Below are 21,547 nucleotides of genomic sequence, written 5' to 3' on the forward strand. Positions count from 1 at the left end.
GCTGAGAAAGGAGGTGGTGTCAGAGCGGGAGGGGAGCAGAGAGAAGGACAGGAAGATAGTGATGGAGAGAGGGCGGACAGAGTCAAACCAGCTGGACACCCTGCCCCAGAGGCAGAGACAAACGACTGTCTCTGGCTACGGAGAAGGAGGGCCGCTTACAGGGCCTCCCGGTGAGCCTCCATCATGTGCCTCTGGGCGTGGAGCCTGGGGAGGCCCTTTGGGCAATAATCCCTGCTTCTAGGTGGGCAGAAGCTCGTGCTCCCTCTTTAAAGAGAACCAGCTCAGTGGGATGGAGGTCCCTTCTAAAGAGATGCCTTGGCATCTCTAGCCATCAGTCACTTTCCTTATTCCTGGAGTTGAAAAGGTGAGCTCCCCCTGGCAAGAGAAGATAAGCACAAGGGGACCATTTGCAGGATTTCACAGCTCCTGGTGTTACATAGCCATGCAGCTAATGTCCTGAAAATGCCCTGCTGGCTGTAGGATATATGTGGCCGTACTTTGGCGCTGACACCTCTTCTCTTGGTTTCCACTATCAGTTGCAAACCCTTGACATGGACGATTATCTCCAGGCCACCGCAGACCACATCCTGGCTCAGCTTTTCTTCAAGAAGCAAAGTGAGTTTAAGAAGATCCCCCAATTTAAGGAAGACCAGGCAGTCAACCTGCCTTAGATTTGCTGACGTGTTCATACCTATTTTTTTTTTCTTCATATGTTATTACTGTTTTTAAAGAAGGTCCACTTGGCTCATGAACTTGGAGCTCCTTACAGAGAGACATTGGTCAAGCAGGTATGAAAGCAGCCCCACGGGCTCATTTAGCTAAGCTCATAGGCAACTCGTGCTAAGCGAACATTTCCGTATACTCTGCAGCTTATCTACAGAGGGGCTCTGCTCAATTAAATTACTATTTTTTTAATGGATTTTAGTATGCATGTATATATTTATTTTGCTTTTGTTGCATCAGATTTATTACTCCAAATGAAAATCCATTCTTTTTTTTGCACATGAGTGAAACTTAGTGTCATCCTTGTATTTTTGCTATTCATCACTGTGGAAGAAGTATGGAGATCAGCCTACTTATGTATGTACATACAGACGCAGCCAGAAGAAGCCAGGTGCATCTAACCTTGTCTGGAGAGTTTAGGGTAGAATCTTAGGTTAGCCACTCTCAATGCTTTTGTCGACATGAAGATACTTTTTATAAGGCTCCAAATTTCAAGGACTCACACGAGTAGTTTACATATTGTATATTAGCTGAGAAAATACTTAATGGCAAACTAATTATAAATTCAGTATTTTCTTTGAATGTATTTGAATTTTATTAATCACATCACAGACTATTTACTTTTGAGGAACAGTCATCTGTATATTTGAGAAGCAAGTGTTTCTTTAGTCTATTGGGTGGGTGTGTATGTGGATTTGAAGACTACTTTTCATCACTTGGAAACTGGTAGGAGCTGGTGGTCTCTAAGTTGGGGGTCATTGTCTTAAGTAGAAAAGAGTTTGTTCAAATCTAATCAGTGCTTGATTTTTCTTTGTTGTTTTGTCACTAAGTCGTTCTAACTCTTTGCGACCCCGTGGACTGTAGTCTACCAGGTTCATCTGTCCAGTTTTCCTGGAAAGAATACTGGAGTGGTTTGCCATTTCCTCCTGCAGGGGATCTTCTCAACCCAGGGATCGAACCTGTGCTCCCTGCATTGGCAGGCAGATTCCTTACCACTGAGCCGCCAGGGAAGCCCTGAGTTTTCTTTATAGTTTATCTTAATAGGTATCTGGTACCTCTGCGTTTTGCTTGGGTACCACTGTCAATTCTGGGCTATACTATATACAGCTCTAGTCAGTATAGACACTTGTTAATGCTTTCAGCCAGCACCCTCTTTCAGTTATATTTCCCTGACTCATAATGAAATTTTTAGATATTTTAAGGATGTTTGTTCTTAGCCGAAGAAGGAATCTGTTTATATGTTCCTTTCTCTCTCTCTCTCTGTGTTTCTCTCTTTAGATAACTAGCTCTGTTGACCTTATAGAAGACAGAGAATCAGGAATGACCCCCTTTGATGGAGGAGTAGTCGTTTGCATATTATATATGATCAGGTCATGAAAGGCCTGTCATCCCTTGCTACCAAGGTGTATTTACCTTATTGCCATTTTCCAGGAGAGCCAGCTGAGATTAGAGCTTGGTAGCACAGGGGATTTTGTGGTGGTAGTCTTGCTTTGAAGAGACTTTGTAGGGAGTTCGTCACCATCCAGGAGGAGGCGCATGGTTGAGAAGATGCAGGGAGGAGCATAGGACAGTAGGTGTGTGGAAGGTGGATGTCCAAAGAGAGGGGGAGTATTCATAAAAGGAGACGGCGGTGTGTGTGGACAGAGCTTACCTGCAAATCTTGTTTTACTTTGGGACTTTTTAAAAATATATTATAAACCAGGTGATAATCCCTTTTCTTGAATCAGGAAGTGTATCTGATTACTATGTGATCATTTAATAAAGATTTTGTGTATCTGCATATTATTTTGTCATTTAATTTTTTCTTCTTTTCTTAATTTATTTTTAATTGAAGGATAATTACAATATTGTGTTGGTTTTTGCCATACATCAGCATGGATCAGTCATAGGTGTACGTATATCCCCTTCCTCCTAAGCCTCCCTCCCACCTCCCACCCCATCCCACAGCTCTAGGTTGTCACACAGCACCGGTTTGAGTTCTGTGAGTCATACAGCAAATTCCCACTGTTTTGTCATTTAATTTTAAATGAAACCTGTTCTTGCAGTTTTATGAATTTGGCACATTACTGGATTCCTTCTATGCATCCTTGAAATATGCTATATCATCATCTAAAGACAAAATACTATGGTGTTGGAACTCTCTGGGTTTCCTGACTTAGGTTTCCAGCCTATTATGTATTTAAAAAAGAAAAATAGTAAAAATAAAATTGAATGATCTAATGAAGACATATTAATTGGATGTTGTTGGTATATTATTTTATGGGGGGATTTTTTCTTTTTGACCACACTGCTCAGCTTCAGGGATCTTGGTTCCCTGACCAGGAACTGGACTTGGGGTCATGGCAGTGAAAGTGCAAAGTCCTAACCACTGGGCCGCCAGGAAATTCCCTGGGGAGGATATATTCTTAGTTTTCACTTGGTGGTTCTAATTTCAGTCCTTTTTCCCTGTTTGGAAAGCTGATGTCTAACTTTAATACCATTTTATTCCTTAGGGTAATTTCATCCATTACTACTCAAGTGCTTTTAAGCTTTTTGGTATACCTACTTTATTTATTATCAAATCAATAGATTGAAGAGTGAATTGCTCAGTCAGACTGATTATTTGTCATCATTTAGGCAAAACCCAGGCATTTGACTGAAAAGCTCCTTTAAAACTGAACCTACCTTACTCACTTTACATAGCCAGTCTATAATACAGCTACATTTGATTCATTTGAAATGGTTTGAATTGTACATAAAAAGTTCTTAAATCTTTAGAACTTTTTAACAGCAGCTTTGAATAACTGAATGGAGCGAATTGATTTGCCTAGAGGAGCTACAAGGTTAGGTAAACACCACTGAGTGTTCCTTACTGCTTATAAATAGTGCAAGGTGGTTATAAAAAGTTTCTTTGTTCATATTCTTATGCTTTCCTATTAAAGAGTAATCAGGCTGCTTTTTACCACCAAACCAATTTAGAAAAAGGAAAATAGTTACTTTTACTATATAACTTGATTCTTAATGACCGTAATTTACCAACGGTTGCAAGTGATTTTCAGTTATATAGCATTACTACTGTAAAAAAAAACTAAGAAAAGAAAGTGGAAAAAAAAAAGCCACAGTGACTTTGTGCTATAATCAGAAGTGATAAGTGGTATTTCTTCCACTCTCTGCACTCACCATAGCTTCATGAAACTCGTATGTTCACTTTGGAGCACTGTTCCTTTATACAGAACAGTAGGACACTGGAGAGTCCAGAAAAGAAAATTGATGCTAAAGAGATGAAAACCTATGTTTTCTTCAGTGTACTTAAGTTGGAACTGTCGGGAAAAAAGTTAAGGGATGACGTAGAAACAATGAAGTTGTACAGCTGGTAGAGGCCATGTATCATGTGATCTCAGTGCTTCAGTTTGCAGAGAGACAAAGTGATACCTGACAAGGGTAGGGTGCCCAGATTGTAAGTAAGATATTTGAGACAAAGTCTGGATCTTTTGAGGTGCTTTGCACCTCCCCTGGGGAGTTTATTTTTTTAAAGGGTCCGCTAGTAAATGTTTTATTTATTTACTTTTATTTATTGTATGTTTGGTTGCACTGGGTCTTGGTTGCTGCATGTGGGCTCTCTCCAGTTGCAGGGAGCATGGCTGCTGTCTAGTCGCCGAGCTCAGGCTCGTCATCGTGGTAGTTTCTCCTGTTGTGGAGCTCAGGCTGCAGTCGTTACGGCTCACGGGGTTAGTTGCTCCGTGGTATCCTTGTAGAGTTTTTTGATGACTGTTTTCAAGTATATACAAGATTCCTCCACCTGAAGCAGAACTCTACACTAGGAAATGGACCGTCTTCAAGTGGGAGAGGTGGCTTCTGCCACCTGCACTTCAGCAGCCCCAGTGCCAACACCGCTTCTCCTTTTCTGAGCCTGGAACGTGCCCGGTGTCCAACCCCCTGGTAAAGAGGTGACCAGAGCCCCCTGAGATCACTGTCCCTATGTAGCCAAGTATTCCCTGCTTGAGTTTTCATTTTAAAGTTTTATTAAACAATTTTTATATTGTGGCTCAGATGGTAAAGAATCTGCCTGCAATGCAGGAGGCCCGGGTTCGACCCCTGGGTCAGGAAGATGCCCTGGAGAAGGGCATGGCGACGCACTGCAGTGTTCTAGCCTGGAGAATTCCATGGACAGAGGAGCCTGGCGGACTACAGTCCATGGAGTCGCAGAGTCAGACGTGACTGAGAGACTAACACACTTACACTGATAAAATGAACATAACATAAAAGTCACCATTTTAAGGTGTACAGTTCAGTGGCATTAAGTATATTCGCCTTGTTGCGTAGTCACCAGCACTGTCCATTCCCAGAACTCTCCAGCATCCCAAGCAGGAATATAATACCCATTAAACACTAGCTCCCCATTCCCTTCTCCTCCCCAGCTCCTGGTAACCTTTATTTTCTGTCTTTATAAATTTGTCTATTTTAGGTCCCTCATATAAGTGGAGTCATACAATGTTACTCAGGCCTTATTTTTATGAATTTTTTTACTCATTTTCAATAATTATGCCTTTACTATATTCTTATCATTGTGCTGGGATACACAAGAGACATGAAGATGTGGTCTCTACAAATTTATAATTTAAATATTTCTTATTTAGTTCTATATTTCTCTTCCCTCCCCACCCCTGTATGAACCCAGCCCTTATCATGAGTATTCAAAAGAATGTTTATTCATTTAGATCACGTTAAGGGGCTACCCAGGTGGCACAGTGGTAAAGAATCCACCTGCCGATGCAGGAGATGCAAGGGTTTGATCCCTGGATTAGGAAGATCCCCTGGAGGAGGAAATGGCAACCACTCCAGTATTCTTGCCTGGGAAATCTCATGGACAGAGAAACCTGGCGGGCTACAGTCCATGGGGTCACAGAGACATGACTGAACACACACACACACACAAGGAGTACATAGTAGCAGAATTGAAAAAAATTAAAGACGTGAGTCTATATTAAGCATTTGTATTTCCAGAGAAGGCAACACTCAGTCTTTTTGGTGGTTCCCATTCCAGAGACTGTCATAACAGTTCTTGGTCCTCAAATTTTTCATAACTCTCATAAAATTGCTTTTCCTCTACTTTTTTTTTGAAGGCACCTCATTCTAGTCCCTGAAGTTTAGTCATCCAGAGTGTTTGACTTCTGTTCTTTAAACATTAACAAGAAACCCCATGTAGCCTCAGCAGGTGTCCCTTACATCTCTTACCTTGATTGAGGAATGCCCAACTTCATCCTACTGGCAGTATACCTATTGTTTTATTATGTTAGCCTGTTGAATTCCATCTTCCTTTGTTCAGAATGTGGAGTAGCTCTCAATGAAAGGGAGCAGGCTTTGATGTGCAGGCTAAATGGATGTTGTACCAGAAGGGCCAGCTGTAGTGAGGGGGAGCCTGGACTCATGAACTTCAGTGAAGGCATTAGCCCACATCCCAAAAGACCACTTTGGATGTAGGGTCAATGAAGATTTTAAGATATTTAAATCATCACCTAGGAAAAATTTGCAAAGGAAAGAGTATCTGTGTTTTTTTTTTTTTTTGGTCTTTTCAGGAAATTGGACAATTAAGAGGCAGTGTTTTTTAATTTGTTTTTGTTTTGGTGTTAAGCATGCAGTACGCTGCAGCTGTTAGTACGTGTTGAGAATAAATTAAATAAAAATAGAACAGTTACTCCTAAGGTTGGTCTCAAGTGATTCATGTAAAGCCTTTAAATGTCTCCAGTACCTAGATAACTTTTCCTCCAGAATCAGCACTGCTCAGAGGATTGCTGTCGTGGGAGATAATTTTGTCTCTCTTTGTAAGGCGTTTTAGATAGTAAAAGCCAAGAAGAAGAAATTTCTGTCAACCAGGATGGATTGTCCTTTCAAATGTACTTTCTCTAATGTAAAATAAACCATTGGAGATGAGTTTACAAGTTTATATAGTTCTGAGTTCCCACCTCGCCTGGGTATGGGAAGGCTTTCTTAAATACACAGATAGCTCCAGAACAGAGAGAAGCAGGAACACGTACAAGAAAAGGGAAAGCTGTGGTTTTAAGGGCTGGAGTAGAAATCTTGAATTTCCTTTCCATGAGACATGTTCAGTTTTCTTTTAAAATATTTGCTTTTGACTGGAAAACTTTTCTAGCCAGATATAATCTACTTTGGCCTATATGTTTAGCTACTACCCCTTAGGTCTTTTAACTTTCAGTTCCTCCTTTAGATAAAGCATACAGGAGCAAAATGTCCAATTGCAAATGTACAGCTTGGTGATTTCTGCAAACAGAACATGTGCATTCATCTAGCACTTTGATCAAGAAATATTATATTACCTGCAAGTCCTCTTGTGGGGCCAGCTTCAGTCACCACCCCCAATATGATAAGCAGTTTTTGAACTTTGTATGCATGGGATCATAGTCTGTGTGCTTTTTGGGACTTGATTTATTTTCCATAACATTATGTTTTCAAAACTCATTCATGTTGTTGCTCCTCCTCTTCACTTAGTTTTTTTTTTTTTTTTTTCCTTTTTCTTCAGATAGACATGTTGCTTTCATGTGTCACCTCCTTGATTCAGTGTAGGGAGCCATGACATGTGTATAAGTGGAGTGACTCGAAGTCAGGTCCTCTTGGTGGCCTTCATCGCTAGGGCTGTCCCTGCTTTTTTTTTCTTCTACATGGTTGTTATCTGGGCAGAACTGAGATCTAAGAAGAGAGAAGTGCTAAAAACTTAGCACTTTCTGTCTGAAGTTTCTTTTCCTTTAACACTCTCCTTACTCCAACTCTTTCCACCCCAGTCCATCAGGTGGGAGGAATGTGATCAATGCTGACTACTCCAGCCAGGTTCAATTCCATGGCAACACTTTCCCCCAAACAGAAGTCCTTTTTCTTTAATTAGGGAGGCAGAAGTAAAGGAAGGTGACCTAGAAGTAAAGGAAGGTGACCTATTACCAGCTTTCATAAAAAAAAAAAAAATAAAAAAACATCATTCTTGTTTGGTTGGCAAGTTGTTCATAACTGTTTTCCCTCTCCTGGTTTCCTTGTCCATGAGAAATGAGCTAGTACTTCATAAAAATAAATTTAACAGCAGCTATTTTTAAGAGAGAGAGATTTAAACTTCACAAACATATAGCTTAGATGAAATAACCCTTTCAAGTTTGAGCAATTGATTTTATCAAGAGTTTTTCCCCTGGGCTCTTTGCAGAATGAAATTTATAATAGTAGCTCTGTAGTTTTGAAGGTCCTCTTTTTACTAAGTATGTGTCAGTTCATTCATTTTAATGCACAGTGCAGAAGTAAAGCCAATAGCTGTCTGAATGTGTCTACTTCAATTACTAATGCAGTATCAAGAAAATCAATAGATATTTGAACACTACTCCAACTTATTCTTCTGACCTAAAAGGCAGAGGATGATGCTGAAGCTGAAGCCCCAGTACTTTGGCCACCTGATGGGAAGAACTAACTCATTTGAAAAGACCCTGATGCTGGGAAAGATTGAAGGCAGGAGAAGAAGGGGACGACAGAGGATGAGATGGTTGGATGGCGTCACTGACTCGATGGACATGAGTTTGAGCAAGCTCTGAGAGTTGGTGATGGACAGGGAGGCCTGGTGTGCTGCAGTCCATGGGGTCGAAAAGAGTCAGACATGACTAAACGACTGAACTGAACTGATTCACTGGAATGAAATCAACTTAGATTCTTAGGTTGCAGTCAAAGTGGTTATATAACAAAGACAAAAGAATTGTGCATTTGTCATCTGATATTTCTTTTTATATTTATTATCAGTGTTTGCAGGACAGGGAGAAATGGAGGAGGAAGTGGGAGGAAGAGTGTAATGGTTGCTGTGGTTTTAGACGCTAAGGGAGATACAGACCCTCCTGTAACTCTGCAGTGACTGCGAGAAGGACTGTCCGGGAGGTGGATTATGGTGCAGGGGCTGCTGAAGCCTTCTGGCAAGTCCCTCCTCACAGTCCTTGACCCTGGCTGCCTGATTGGAAAAGTAGACTGCAGAGGCAGAGCTCATCTGGAGAGGTCTCTCCACGTGCCTCTGCTTGGGGCATGAGAACCATTTCCATTTGTAAAATGAAATGTTGAGAATCCTGCATCTGTGGGCACTAAAAATTCCCCAAACCCAAGATGTGAAGGTCAAATAGAATAGAGAGTTACCTTTTGAGGCCTTGCTATAAAATATGTGTAGAAAATTTGAATTTATTTTGTACGACGGGTTTAGGGACAGTTGCTAGTAAGAATATTATGATCTGAACGATGGATTAGATGTAGGGCTGAGGTCCAAACACCAGTCACACATCCACAATAGGCATCTAAGAAATCAATATGAACTCAAATTAGTATCTGAAGCCTTTCCCCAAAGTACCTTTGTTTAACGGAGTGAAAATCCCCATCCATTAAGTGTCATGGGTCAGATTACTCTGTCACCTGCAATGACATCACCACAACTGTCTGGAATGCCACATGGCTTATACTGTGTTTTGGAAAATTCTTGCTTGTGGTGACCCCACTTCCTTCATCAAAGCCCCTTCCCATGTGCTGCTTGTTGGGAAGCCCAGTACAAAATAGCCGGTTGGAGGAAGTCCTTGGGAAAATGGCGAAGGGCCAGAAGTACCCCAGCTTGGTGCTGTGGGCAGAAAAACATCTCCTGCCTTTGGTTATGCCCGGTGCCAAGATTTAATAATAAATATTAAGGATGTTGCTTGAGAAAACGGGTTATGGGATAAGCACATGGATCACTTAGAGCGCGCTGTCCTTGAAATAGTTTTACTGATTAGGTGTTAACCCCGTATGCGCTCTGCTGGCTGTATACCCTAAGCTCTTTGTTCCTGCTTCTATAAAAAGGTTTGACTGCAGAAATAAACTTGTCAGTCCTTGCAAGAGACTGTCCCAGTGTCATTCTTTCAGGTTCGTCGCTTCTAAGTTCCGGGGAGAAAATCCCCAACAAGTGGCGCCACAAACAGGGACTTGAAAGGAAGGCTGAACAAAGCGACGAGCCCCTGCAGAAAGAGGTAGGCAGGATGGGACAACATAGCAGTAAAATTCCTTTCATTTCTATAATGCATCATTTTTTGAAACAAAATGGTGTTAATGTTTCAAGAGATCAGTTGAACGACTGCTATCATATTTTACTGGAACAATTCATGGTTCCCAGAAGAGGGGACACTCAATCTAGACATATAGAAAAGGGTTAAAAATAATGTTTTGCGAGCATATCGGCAAGGGTTACATGGTCACTCATACGGGCTATCATAGAACAAATTGAAGGGCATAACGTTGATTTGGAAGTAAAAAACTATTCAATCTTTACATGAATATGAGCATAAGGAACAAGATATACAAGGTGCTTTGAAATATACGAATGTTATGCTCAATCAGACACAATCCTTAGAAAAACAACTTAGAGACATATATATAGGATGTGTCAAAACTGAAGCCACTTAGAACAGAGGTCATTTCATTCAATGGACAGCCCAAATCTGAGGTTTTTCCTTCTGCTCCGCCTGTAACAGCAATTGCTAACTTTCCTCGTACTAATCATTTCACTCCTCCTCGGGAGATGCCTGCTTGCGCTTTCGCTTTCCCAATGCAATTTAATCAACCTGCCCAAGGCCAAAATACTTGGGCTAATCTAGATTTTGGCATGTTGTCTAGCTTTAAGAAAGCATGCACTCTGTATGGACCTACTTCTCCTTACTGTATGGAATTTCTCGGAGGATGGGCTGACCATTGGATGTCATATGATTTTTTTCAAATAGCAAAGATAATTCAAAATCCTCAGCAATTATTTCAGTGGCAAATATGGGTTAATGATGAGGCCCAACAAATGCTGATTGACCAGCAATCTCATGGTAACCCTGCCAATTTAACCTATGATAGACTCACCGGAACAAGAGCCATGGCCAATCTGATTGCACAATTAGCTAATATTACCTCTCAGATGTTACATTTTATTAAAGAAACTGCCTGCAGGGCATGGGCAAAAGTTAATAGCGCTAACTTTGATGGTTCATTTGTTAAGATTATTCAAGGACATGAGGAGGAATATTCTCAATTTATAGGAAAATTAAAGGATGCAGTTGAGAAATCTATTAAGGATGTGACTTTACAAAATATTATTTTAAAACAACTTGCTTTTGAAAATACTAATGAGGAATGTCGATCCGTGCTCAGACCAATTCGAGAGACTGGCTCTCTCATGGAATATTTGAAAGCATGTAGGGATATTGGATCTATGTCCCATAGAGCAAAATTGGCAGCATTGGAAACCTTTAATGTACAGAAAGCTGCTAATGCCAAATGTTTTAACTGTGGGAAGCCCGGCCATATGAAAAAACAATGTCGCATGCCAACACAGGCCGGAAAAAATACTACTACTTCTAATAAGAAGAGGCCCCCAGGAGTATGTCCAGGATGTAAAAAGGGGTTCCATTGGCTGAATGAATGTCATCCTAAATTTGATAAGGATGGAAACACTTTGAACCCCGGTGCACAACAAAAACAACAGGGAAACTGATAAAGGGTCATCCTCTAGCCCCACTACAAAAGGAGGACCTAACGTTATGACGCCACAAGCAGCTACATCTAAGAGTGATATACCTAGTCCTTATGATATGGAACTAATAGAATTATACAACCCCCACAAAGTTCCCACTGGATATTATGGCCCGATTCCACCCGGGACAGTGGGACTGATTTTGGGACGTAGTAGCTGCACAATGAGAGGTTTAGTGGTATTGACTGGTGTTGTGGATGAAGATTATGAAGGGGAAATACATGTTATGGTAAATGTTGTGAAAATGGGAAATGTATACTTACAAAAAGGGGAACGTTTTGCACAATTATTACTTTTGCCATATGTCAAACCAATGAAGGCATCTGATAAAGTTCGGCAGGGAGGCTTTGGCAGTACCAACCTTACAGCTGCACTATCCACCTTATTAAAGGAACATCAGAAACCCATGCTTACTTTATGCATATGGGGAAAAAATTTCACAGGCATGTTAGATACCGGAGCTAACATTTCAATCATTAGAGCTGCAGAGTGGCCCCTTGATTGGGGTAAGGTTGTGGCTCCTTCTAGACTATTAGGAGTGGGTGAAGCTGATGCCACACAAACTTTTGTCAATGCATCCTATTTACAAGTGTATGGCCCTGATCAAATTGTAGTTTATCTTGAACCATATATTACTAATATCCCTATCAATTTATGGGGACAGGATTTTCTTGAACAAACGAAAGCCACAATTTCTTTAAATGAACCTTTTTAATGGGGGCCATTGAGTTAACACCACTGCCTCTCGATTGGGAATCTGATACCCCAGTATGGACACCTCAATGGCCCCTAACTAAAGAAAAATTGGCAGCTCTTACGCAATTAGTAAGTGAACAATTACAAAAAGCTCATATAGAACCTTCATTTTCCCCGTGGAATTCCCCTGTTTTTGTAATAAAAAAGAAATCAGGAAAATGGCAAATGTTCATAGATTTAAGAAATGTTAATAATACCATGTTACCTATGGGGCCCTTACAACCCGGATTGCCCTCCCCTTCTATGGTACCAAAAGGATGGTCTGTAGTTATCATTGACTTACAAGACTGCTTTTTTACTATACCTCTGCACCCTAAAGATAGAAAACGTTTTGCCTTTTCAGTTCCTTCTATAAATCACATGGCTCCTGTTAAAAGATTTCAATAGAAGGTGCTACCTCAGGGAATGATGAACTCTCCTACTGTTTGCCAATATCTCATATCTGTTTTATTACAACCTATTAGACATAAATGTCCTATTGCATTTATAATTCATTACATGGATGATATACTTCTTTCTATGGAATCTGAACTCTGTTTGCAACAGTTATACAATGAAGTTACTACTACTCTTCAAAATCATGGCCTGCTTGTTGTGCCAGATAAAATTCAATGGAAAGCATCCTTTAATTATTTAGGACATGTTATGGAAGAATCTAAAATCAAACCTCAAAAAATTCAAGTTTCTGTGCAATCTCTACACATGCTGAATGATTTTCAAAAATTGCTAGGAGATATTAATTGGCTGCGGCCATCTATTGGCATCCCCACCTATGCCTTACAAAATCTATTTAAAATTTTAGAGGGATCCCCTGACCCTAATAGTCCTAGGCAACTAACAAAAGAGGCCAAAGAAGAACTGGCCTTAGTGAAGAAACGCATTCAACAATCTTTTTCAACTCGGCTAGATTATGATCAACCAGTTTCTTTATATATATTCCCCACTGAACATTCGCCCACTGCAATTATAGCTCAACATAGCCCAATAGAATGGGTATATTTACACACTAAACAGTCTAAAAAAATTGTATCATATATTGAGAAAATAGGGCACTTAATTGTGTCAGGAAGACGCCATGTACAAACTTTGACTGGATTTGATCCATATGCAATACACATTCCCTTGACAAAAAAGGAATTGCAAATTGCCTTACAATATAACTTGACCATGCAAATGGCATTAAATGATTTTCAAAATGTTATCTCATTTCATTTGCCAAAAGGAAAATTATGGGACTTTCTACAATGTACTGAATTCATTGTAACTAATATCATTGCATCCCAGCCTATTTCCAATGCACCCACCTATTTCATTGATGGCAACAAGAAAGGCATAGCAGGGACTGTCGGCCCTGATATCAAAGAGAAATTACCCACTACCTATTCTTCAGTACAAAGAGTTGAGTTGTATGCTTTATATGCTCTTTTGTCGCTTCAACAGTTATCCTTCAACGTATATACTGATTCCAAATACCTTGCTTCCCTTTTTCCTGATTTTGTTACTGCCTTTTTATACAACCTAGATGAACTACAACTCTCTTTTCACAGACTCAAGCTTTAATTCGCTCACGTACGGAACCTTTCTTTATTGCACATATACGTGCTCATTCAGGTTTACCTGGCCCTCTGGTTACAGGAAATGATGCTATTGACAGGCTTATAGCTCCCATTTTTACATCTGCCAGTGACGAACATGCTAATCTTCATACCAATGCTAACAGATTGCACTCTAAATACCATATTCCTCTCGCTGAAGCATGGCATATTATTAAAACCTGTGATGTCTGTGCCCCTCTGCATTTATGGACTACGATTTCAAGAATTAATCCCCGGGGGCAACTAGGGGGCAACTGATTTCCTTCAGCAATCTGACTTCATCACTGCTCCTTAGGAAAGTTTTCTTTGCTTTTTGTCTCAGTTGATACATTTTCCGACTTTATCTGGACAATACCTATCTCTTCAGAATCCAGCAAACACGCCATTTCTGCACTCTTACTCACCTTCCCCGTTATGGGGATTCCTTCAGTCCTGAAAACAGACAATGGGCCTGCATTTACCTCGCACTCGTTTCGTTCATTTTTATCAGAATGGAACATAACACACATTACAGGAATACCCTATAATCCTCAGGGTCAAGCCATTATTGAAAGAGCCTACCGCACCCTAAAAACTCATTTATTAAAACAGAAAGGGGGAATATGGAAGAGGAGATACACTTCTTATCCTATGAACCCTCAATTATTATTATCTTTAACTCTTTATTCCCTAAATTTGTTAAACTTAACAAAAAATAATTCTGACACTCGTGCAGATAGACATTTTGCAGAAGACAAAAACAGCAAATTAGAAATCAATACACCAATATGGTATAAGCAATTTAATCAGTGGCTGCCAGGAATCTTATGACTCCTAGGCAAGGGTTATGGTCTTGTCATTGCAGATGGAGAAGAAATCTGGGTTCCCCTTCGCCATGTCCATTACGGAGAGGGACCCCAAGACCGGACTCCCTTGGGAAGTGACGAAGTTGACGCGAAGGGTCTCGTCGATGACCCTGGAGGAGCCAATGAGGAAACGCCATCGTCTGAATCCTTACCTGACATGGGCTCAAGGGAAAAACATGACTCGTCAGGCTGAGCAGACACTGAAGAGTACTGGAACTTCTATGACTCCAGATAAGCTGTTTCTGCCAATGTTAGCTATTCTTTCCTCTTCCTCTGGGTAAGTGCAGAATATGTTTATTGGGCATACATACCCAACCCACCACTTCTCTCCATAGTGGATTGGGTAGATAAAGCCCCTATGATCTTTACTAATGATAGCATGCATTTTCCAAGTCCCTGGTCCATAAAGCAACCAATTCATGAAGAAGATGAGGGAAAACCAATCAACATTTCCGTGGAATTCAAAACCTTGCCTATCTGTTTCGGATCTCACCCCCTTTGCATGATTATTTTCACACAATGGTGGGCATACTCTGCCAACAGTGGGACTGCTTTGCGTCTGGGAATGTTTGCTACGGCATCTTTCTTACTTAATGGCTCCGAGCAACATTGTCCAGGCCAGATAGCCAACTATTCGAACTCGCTTTTTCAACCAGAGGAACCTTCATGTCATACTGTATCTTGGAGAAGAAAACAGGAGATACAACTGTTACATTGGTCTGATTGTTGAGGCCAGTTTGGGAAAGTTTCTATAATTCAGCAAAATCATACTAATCATACATTCAAATTTGTTGACTGGGGACCTCATGGGTTGTTTGTAAACTATCCTGAAGAACAGGAGGAACATCATAACTGCTCCTGGTTTAATAGATCAAGCATTGGAGGTTTTCATAAATCTAAGACAAATTTCTGGACTAATAAGGACATATTGCTGAATTGGTATAATGGGGGCTTATCATCCCCATGACCCAGGATTGTCATCCCCATTGTGGGGCCAGAGCGATGGCACATTTGGAAAATTCCAGCAGCCTTAGAGCACTTCACTAGTGTTTATGGGACTGTGGGTGTGTTTCGTCCTTCTAATTATACCTTCCTATACAATAGTACTGGCTATATTCAATCATGTGTTCACCTTCCATATTTGTTTATTGTAGGGCATTTTGATATTGACTTATCGACCAAGATTGTCAATTGTACTGCATGTGTATTGTATACCTGCCTTAATCACACCATTTCATATCACAATGCTAGCATTGCGCTAGTTAAACAAAAATCTGAGTTATGGCTTCCCGTAAACTTAACTGAGCCTTGGACTGATCCTGTATTTCTTTCTGTATTGTTGAAAACTGGACTTAGGCGATCTAAACGCATCATTGGGTGGATTGTTGCAGGCATCTTAAGCCTTATCTCCATTGTGACTGTAGGAACTTTGTCCGGTATGGCTTTACATAATTCTATACAAAATCATGATTTTATCACTGCTTGGCACAAAGACTCTCATGATCTTTGGACTTGACAAGCTCAAATAGATCAGCAATTACAAACATGAATTAATGAGTTACGAACTGTGATTATCCACTTAGGAGATCAAATGCAGCAACTGACCTTCCAAACACGTATACGTTGTCACTGGAATTTTACTTCTTTTTGTCTGACTAACATGCCCTATAATAGCACTGAATATCCTTGGGATAAAGTTAAAGCGCATTTGCAGGATCTCACAGATAACTCAAGTTTAGACATCAATTTGTTGAAACAACAAGTTGCTAATTTTCAAGTTAAGGTACCTAAGGAATTGTACAGCACTCAATTTTATGATACTTTAACCAAAACCCAATCGTCTCTAGACCCTAAAACTTGGTTTTCAGGAAGCAACATTTTTATATATGTATTAATCACCCTGCTTTTTTTGTCATTGCTTATAGGATATAGATGTCTCTACTCAAGACTCCATGCCTCTCACAACGGAGTCTAACTAGCAGCTGCCATGCTTAAATTAAAAACAAAAGGAGGATATGTTGGGAAGCCCAGTACAAAAGCGCGGTTGGAGGAAGTCCTTGGGAAAATGGCAAAGGGCCAGAAGTACCCCGGCTTGGTGCTGCGGGCAGAAAAACATCTCCTGCCTCTGGTTATGTCTGGCGCCAAGATTTAATAATAAATATTAAGGATGTTGCTTGAGAAAATGGGTTATGGGATAAGCACATGGGTCACTTAGAGCGCGCTGTCCTTGAAATAGTTTTACTGATTAGATGTTAACCCCGTACGTGCTCTGCTGGCTCTATACCCTAAGCTGTTTGTTCCTGCTTCTATAAAAAGGCTTGACTGCAGAAATAAACTTGTCAGTCCTTGCAAGAGACTGTCCGAGTGTCATTCTTTCAGGTTCGTCGCTTCCAAGTCCCGGGGAGAAAATCCCAAACACTGCTATACTCTCTGCCTTCCTGATTCTCACTATTGCTTGACTTCACCCTACAGCCATATTCAGGAAGGTTGTAAGAGAGAAAGAGACCTTCAGAGCTGGGAAGGGACCAGCTAGTCCAGTAATTCCAAGCTGTGCTCCTGTGGTGCCTAAGCATCTGCACAGAGTTGGGACTCAGAGCAGAGGTGAACCAAACTGGGGTCTGCTCAAAGCCCTTACCAGCTTTCACCTGCCCTGCTTCAAACAAATCAGTAAAAGGTTTGAAACTCAGTGACCTAGGCCAGTTGCTTTCCTTTCCAAGTAAGGAAATTAGAGCTTGAAGAGCTGACTTCCTAGATATAAAGTGCTTGAGTGTGGTAGTGACAGAACTGTTTTAGAAATGGGTAATTTCTAGGAACCAGAAGTTCAACCCTCGCTAATGAAGGAGTGAGTTAAAAGGTAACTTTGTAAAGTTTTGGTTTCCTCTGGAGATTTTAACCTTTGGTGTGGACCTAACAGAATCAGAAGATATTAAGAAGAGGTGACAAGAATACACAGAAGAACTGTACAAAAAAGATCTTCACGACCCAGATAATCACGATGGTGTGATCACTGACCTAGAGCCAGATATTCTGGAATGTGAAGTCAAGTGGGCCTTAGAAACCATCACTATGAACAAAGCTAGTGGAGGTGATGGAATTCCAGTTGAGCTATTTCAAATCCTGAAAGATGATGCTGTGAAAGTGCTGCACTCAATATGCCAGCAAATTTGGAAAACTCTGCAGTGGCCACAGGACTGGAAAAGGTCAGTTTTCATTCCAATCCTAAAGAAAGGCAATGCCAAAGAATGCTCAAACTACCACACAATTGCACTCATCTTACACGCTAGCAAAGTAATGCTCAAAATTCTCCAAGCCAGGCTTCAGCAATACGTGAACCGTGAACTTCCAGATATTCAAGCTGGTTTTAGAAAAGGCAGAGGAACCAGAGACCAAATTGCCAAACATCCACTGGATCATCGAAAAAGTAAGAGGGTTCCAGAAAAACATCTATTTCTGCTTTATTGACTATGCCAAAGCCTTTGACCTTGTGGATCACAATAAACTGTGGAAAATTCTGAGGGAGATGGGAATACCAGACCACCTGATCTGCCTCTTGAGAAACCTATATGCAGGTCAGGAAGCAACAGTTAGAACTGGGCATGGAACAACAAACTGGTTCCAAATAGGAAAAGGACTACGTCAAGGCTGTATATTGTCACCCTGCTTATTTAACTTCTATGCAGAGTATATCATGAGAAACGCTGGACTGGAAGAAACACAAGCTGGAATCAAGATTGCCGGGAGAAATATCAATCACTTCAGATATGCAGATGACACCACCCTTATGGCAGAAAGTGAAGAGGAACTACAAAGCCTCTTGATGAACGTGAAAGAGGAGAGTGAAAAAGTTGGCTTAAAGCTCAACATTCAGAAAACGAAGATCATGGCATCTGGTCCCATCACTTCATGGGAAATAGATGGGGAAACAGTGGAAACAGTGTCAGACTTTATTTTTTTGGGCTCCAAAATCACTGCAGATGGTGACTGCAGCCATGAAATTAAAAGACGCTTACTCCTTGGAAGGAAAGTTATGACCAACCTAGATAGCATATTCAAAAGCAGAGACATTACTTTGCCAGCAAAGGTCCATCTAGTCAAGGCTATGGTTTTTCCAGTGGTCATGCATGGATGTGAGAGTTGGACTGTGAAGAAAGCTGAGCGCCGAAGAACAGATGCTTTTGAACTGTGGTGTTGGAGAAGACTCTTGAGAGTCCCTTGAACTGCAAGGAGATCCAACCAGTCCATTCTAAAGGAAATCAGTCCTGGGTGTTCATTGGAAGGACTGATGCTGAAACTGAAACTCCAATACTTTGGCAACCTGATGTGAAGAGCTGACTCACCTGAAAAGACTCTGATGCTGGGAGGGATTGGGGGCAGGAGGAAAAGGGGATGACAGAGGATGAGATGGCTGAATGGCATCACTGACTCGATGGACGTGAGTCTGGGTGAACTCCGGGAGTTGGTGATGGACAGGGAGGCCTGGCGTGCTGCAATTCTTGGGGTCGCAAAGAGTCAGACACGACTGAGTGACTGAACTGAACTGAACTGAAGGATATGCTTGCCACCTTCTTTGGATTCTCTGTTTTGGGAACACAACCTTAGAGAATTGTACATGCTCTTTCAGGAAAAAATTCAATAGCAACTTTAAACTAGTGCTTCTCCTGGCAATGTGAGGCTAAACATGGGCTACTATGGCAAAGACTGTGACTTTAGGCCTATCTTTAGTGTAAAGCTCCTTTTTCACACTTTAGAGAAGGCTGTGATGAAATGATATTGACATTTTTTTTTGACAGTGAAGTTGCTCAGTCTTGTCCAACTCTTTGCGACCCCATGGACTGTAGCCTACAAGGCCCTTTCATCCATGGAATTTTCCAGGCAAGAGTACTGGAGTGGGTTGCCGTTTCCTTCAACAGAAGATCTTCCCAACCCAGGGATCAAACCCGGGTCTCCCACATTTTAGGCAGACGCTTTACCGTCTGAGCCACCAGGGAAGTCCGATGAAATGATAAGCATGCCTAATCCACATCCCTAGTTCCCAGATGGCAGCTTGACTTGTGATGGTGCTGGAAATCTGCTGTCACCCCTCCCCCTGCCTAAACTCATCTCTCCTTTAGACCCTCCCTCTCCAACCCTAGACTTATCAACAGTCTGCCTGACATTTGCATTTGCTTGTCTAGGAAACATCTCAAATTCACATGACAAAAGGTGAATTTCTGGTCTTCTCTCCCAAGTCAATTCCATTTGAACATTTTTCATCTTGGTTAATGGCAACTTTTCCAGGCTTCCCAAGTAGCGCTCATGGTAAAGAACATGCTTGCCAATGCAGGAGACTCAAGAGACCCAGGTTTGATCCCTTGGTCAGGAAGATCCCCTAAAGTAGGAAATGGCACCCCACTCCAGTATTCTTGCCTGGAAAAGTCCATGGGCAGAGGAGCCTGGCAGGCTGTGGTCCATGGGGCTGCAAAGAGTCCAACACAACTGAGCGACTGAGCACATGTCATACATCATGCCACAGTGGCAACTCTGTCCTTCTGCTTACTCAGGCCAAGATGCTCAGAGTCATCTTGCTCCTGTCTCACATCCTCTGTCCACTCTATATCTGACGAGTTCTCACTCCCTCCACTGCTATCACCTCGGACTAAGCCACTATCATTTCCTGTCCTGTTTAGTTTGAGTTTCTTAACTTGGCTTTCTTTCTGCCTATAACTCTTGCTTTCAGTCTATTCTTGGAGTGGTCAGAGAGGTCCTTTTTATAAGTAAGGCAGGTCATGTCATCCTTTCTTCAAGACACTCCCCATCTCACTCAGAAGTTAAAAGATCTTCCTCCTCCAACCCCTACCCTCTTCCATATCCCACTTCTCCAAGCCACACCTGTCCAAGCTGCCCCCAAGTCCCTCCATACCCTTCCTTTTCCATGGTCACTGCTTCTGTGCCTCATCCCCGTAACTTCTCTGGCCTTAAGGCTCCACTACTCTTGTTCCTCCTGGTCACTCCACTCTAGCCACACCAGCCTCTGGGCTGAGCCTCAAACACTCTTGGCATGCTTCAGAATTAGACCATTTACTGGTGGTCCCCTCTGCATGGGTCGCTCCAGTCAGATTTCTAACTCCCTCACAATTTCAGGGCTTTGTTCCAATGTCCCTTTCTCAATAATCATCCTTGCTAAATCATCAGGGAACTGCAAATAAAAACCACAATGAGATATCACCTCATACCTGTCAGAATGGCTATCGCCAAAAAGGACACAACAAATGTTGGTGAAGATGTGGAGAAAAGGGAACCCTCTACACTGTTGGTGAGTGTAAATTGGTGCAGCCACTGTGAAAAACAGTATGGAGATTTCCCAAAAAACTAAAAATGAAACTACCGTATCACTTGGAAATGTCCCCCCCCCCCCCCCCCGCCAAAACAAAACACTAACTTGAAAAGATACTACCCCAATGTGTTCATCAGTTCAGGTCAGTTCAGTCGCTCAGTCGTGTCTGACTCTTTGTGACTCCATGAACCTCGGCACACCAGGCCTCCCTGTCCATCACCAGCTCCCGGAGTTTACTCAAACTCATGTCCATGGAGTTGGTGATCCATCCAACCATCTCATCCTCTGTCGTCCCCTTCTCCTCTCGTCTTCAATCTTTCCCAGCATCAGAGTCTTTTCCAATGAGTCAGCCCTTTGCATCAGGTGGCCAAATGTTCATAGCAGCCTGATTTACAACTGCCAAGATTTGGAAGCAAACTAAGAGTCCATCAACAGATGAGTGTACAAAGAAGATATGGTATATATTCAAAGGAATACTACTCAACCATAAAAAGGAACAAAAATATGCGGTTTGCAGCAACATAAATGGACTCAGAGGGCACTATGCCAAGTGAAGTAGGTCATACAGAGGAGACCCAATACTGTACACTATCACTTTTATAGAGAATCAAAAAAATACAGCTAACTAATGAATATTAACAAAGAAGCAGACACAGATATAGACAACTAGTGATTACTAGTGGGGAGAAGAAAGGAGAGTAAGAGAGAAAAGCTATTAGGTATAAAATAATCTATGAGGATATATTGTACATTGCAGGGAATACAGCCAACA

General features: G+C 41.5%; 1 protein-coding gene across 1 annotated transcript in view; it reads left to right on the forward strand.

Moving 5' to 3' along the window:
* The window catches only part of LOC139176046 (oxalate decarboxylase OxdC-like), a 29,036-nt gene extending 11,850 nt beyond the window's left edge, over positions 1-17,186 (forward strand). Inside the window, exons 7-9 of the mRNA XM_070779097.1 lie at positions 537-9,722; positions 14,462-14,739; positions 16,388-17,186. Of these exons, the coding sequence (XP_070635198.1) occupies positions 537-671 (135 nt within the window). The 3' untranslated portion in view covers positions 672-9,722; positions 14,462-14,739; positions 16,388-17,186. The remainder of the gene's footprint in view (positions 1-536; positions 9,723-14,461; positions 14,740-16,387) is intronic.
* Positions 17,187-21,547: the final 4,361 nt, after the last annotated feature.

This window comes from Bos indicus, chromosome 24 (genome assembly GCF_029378745.1).
Source record: "Bos indicus isolate NIAB-ARS_2022 breed Sahiwal x Tharparkar chromosome 24, NIAB-ARS_B.indTharparkar_mat_pri_1.0, whole genome shotgun sequence".
NCBI classification, from domain to species: domain Eukaryota; kingdom Metazoa; phylum Chordata; class Mammalia; order Artiodactyla; family Bovidae; genus Bos; species Bos indicus.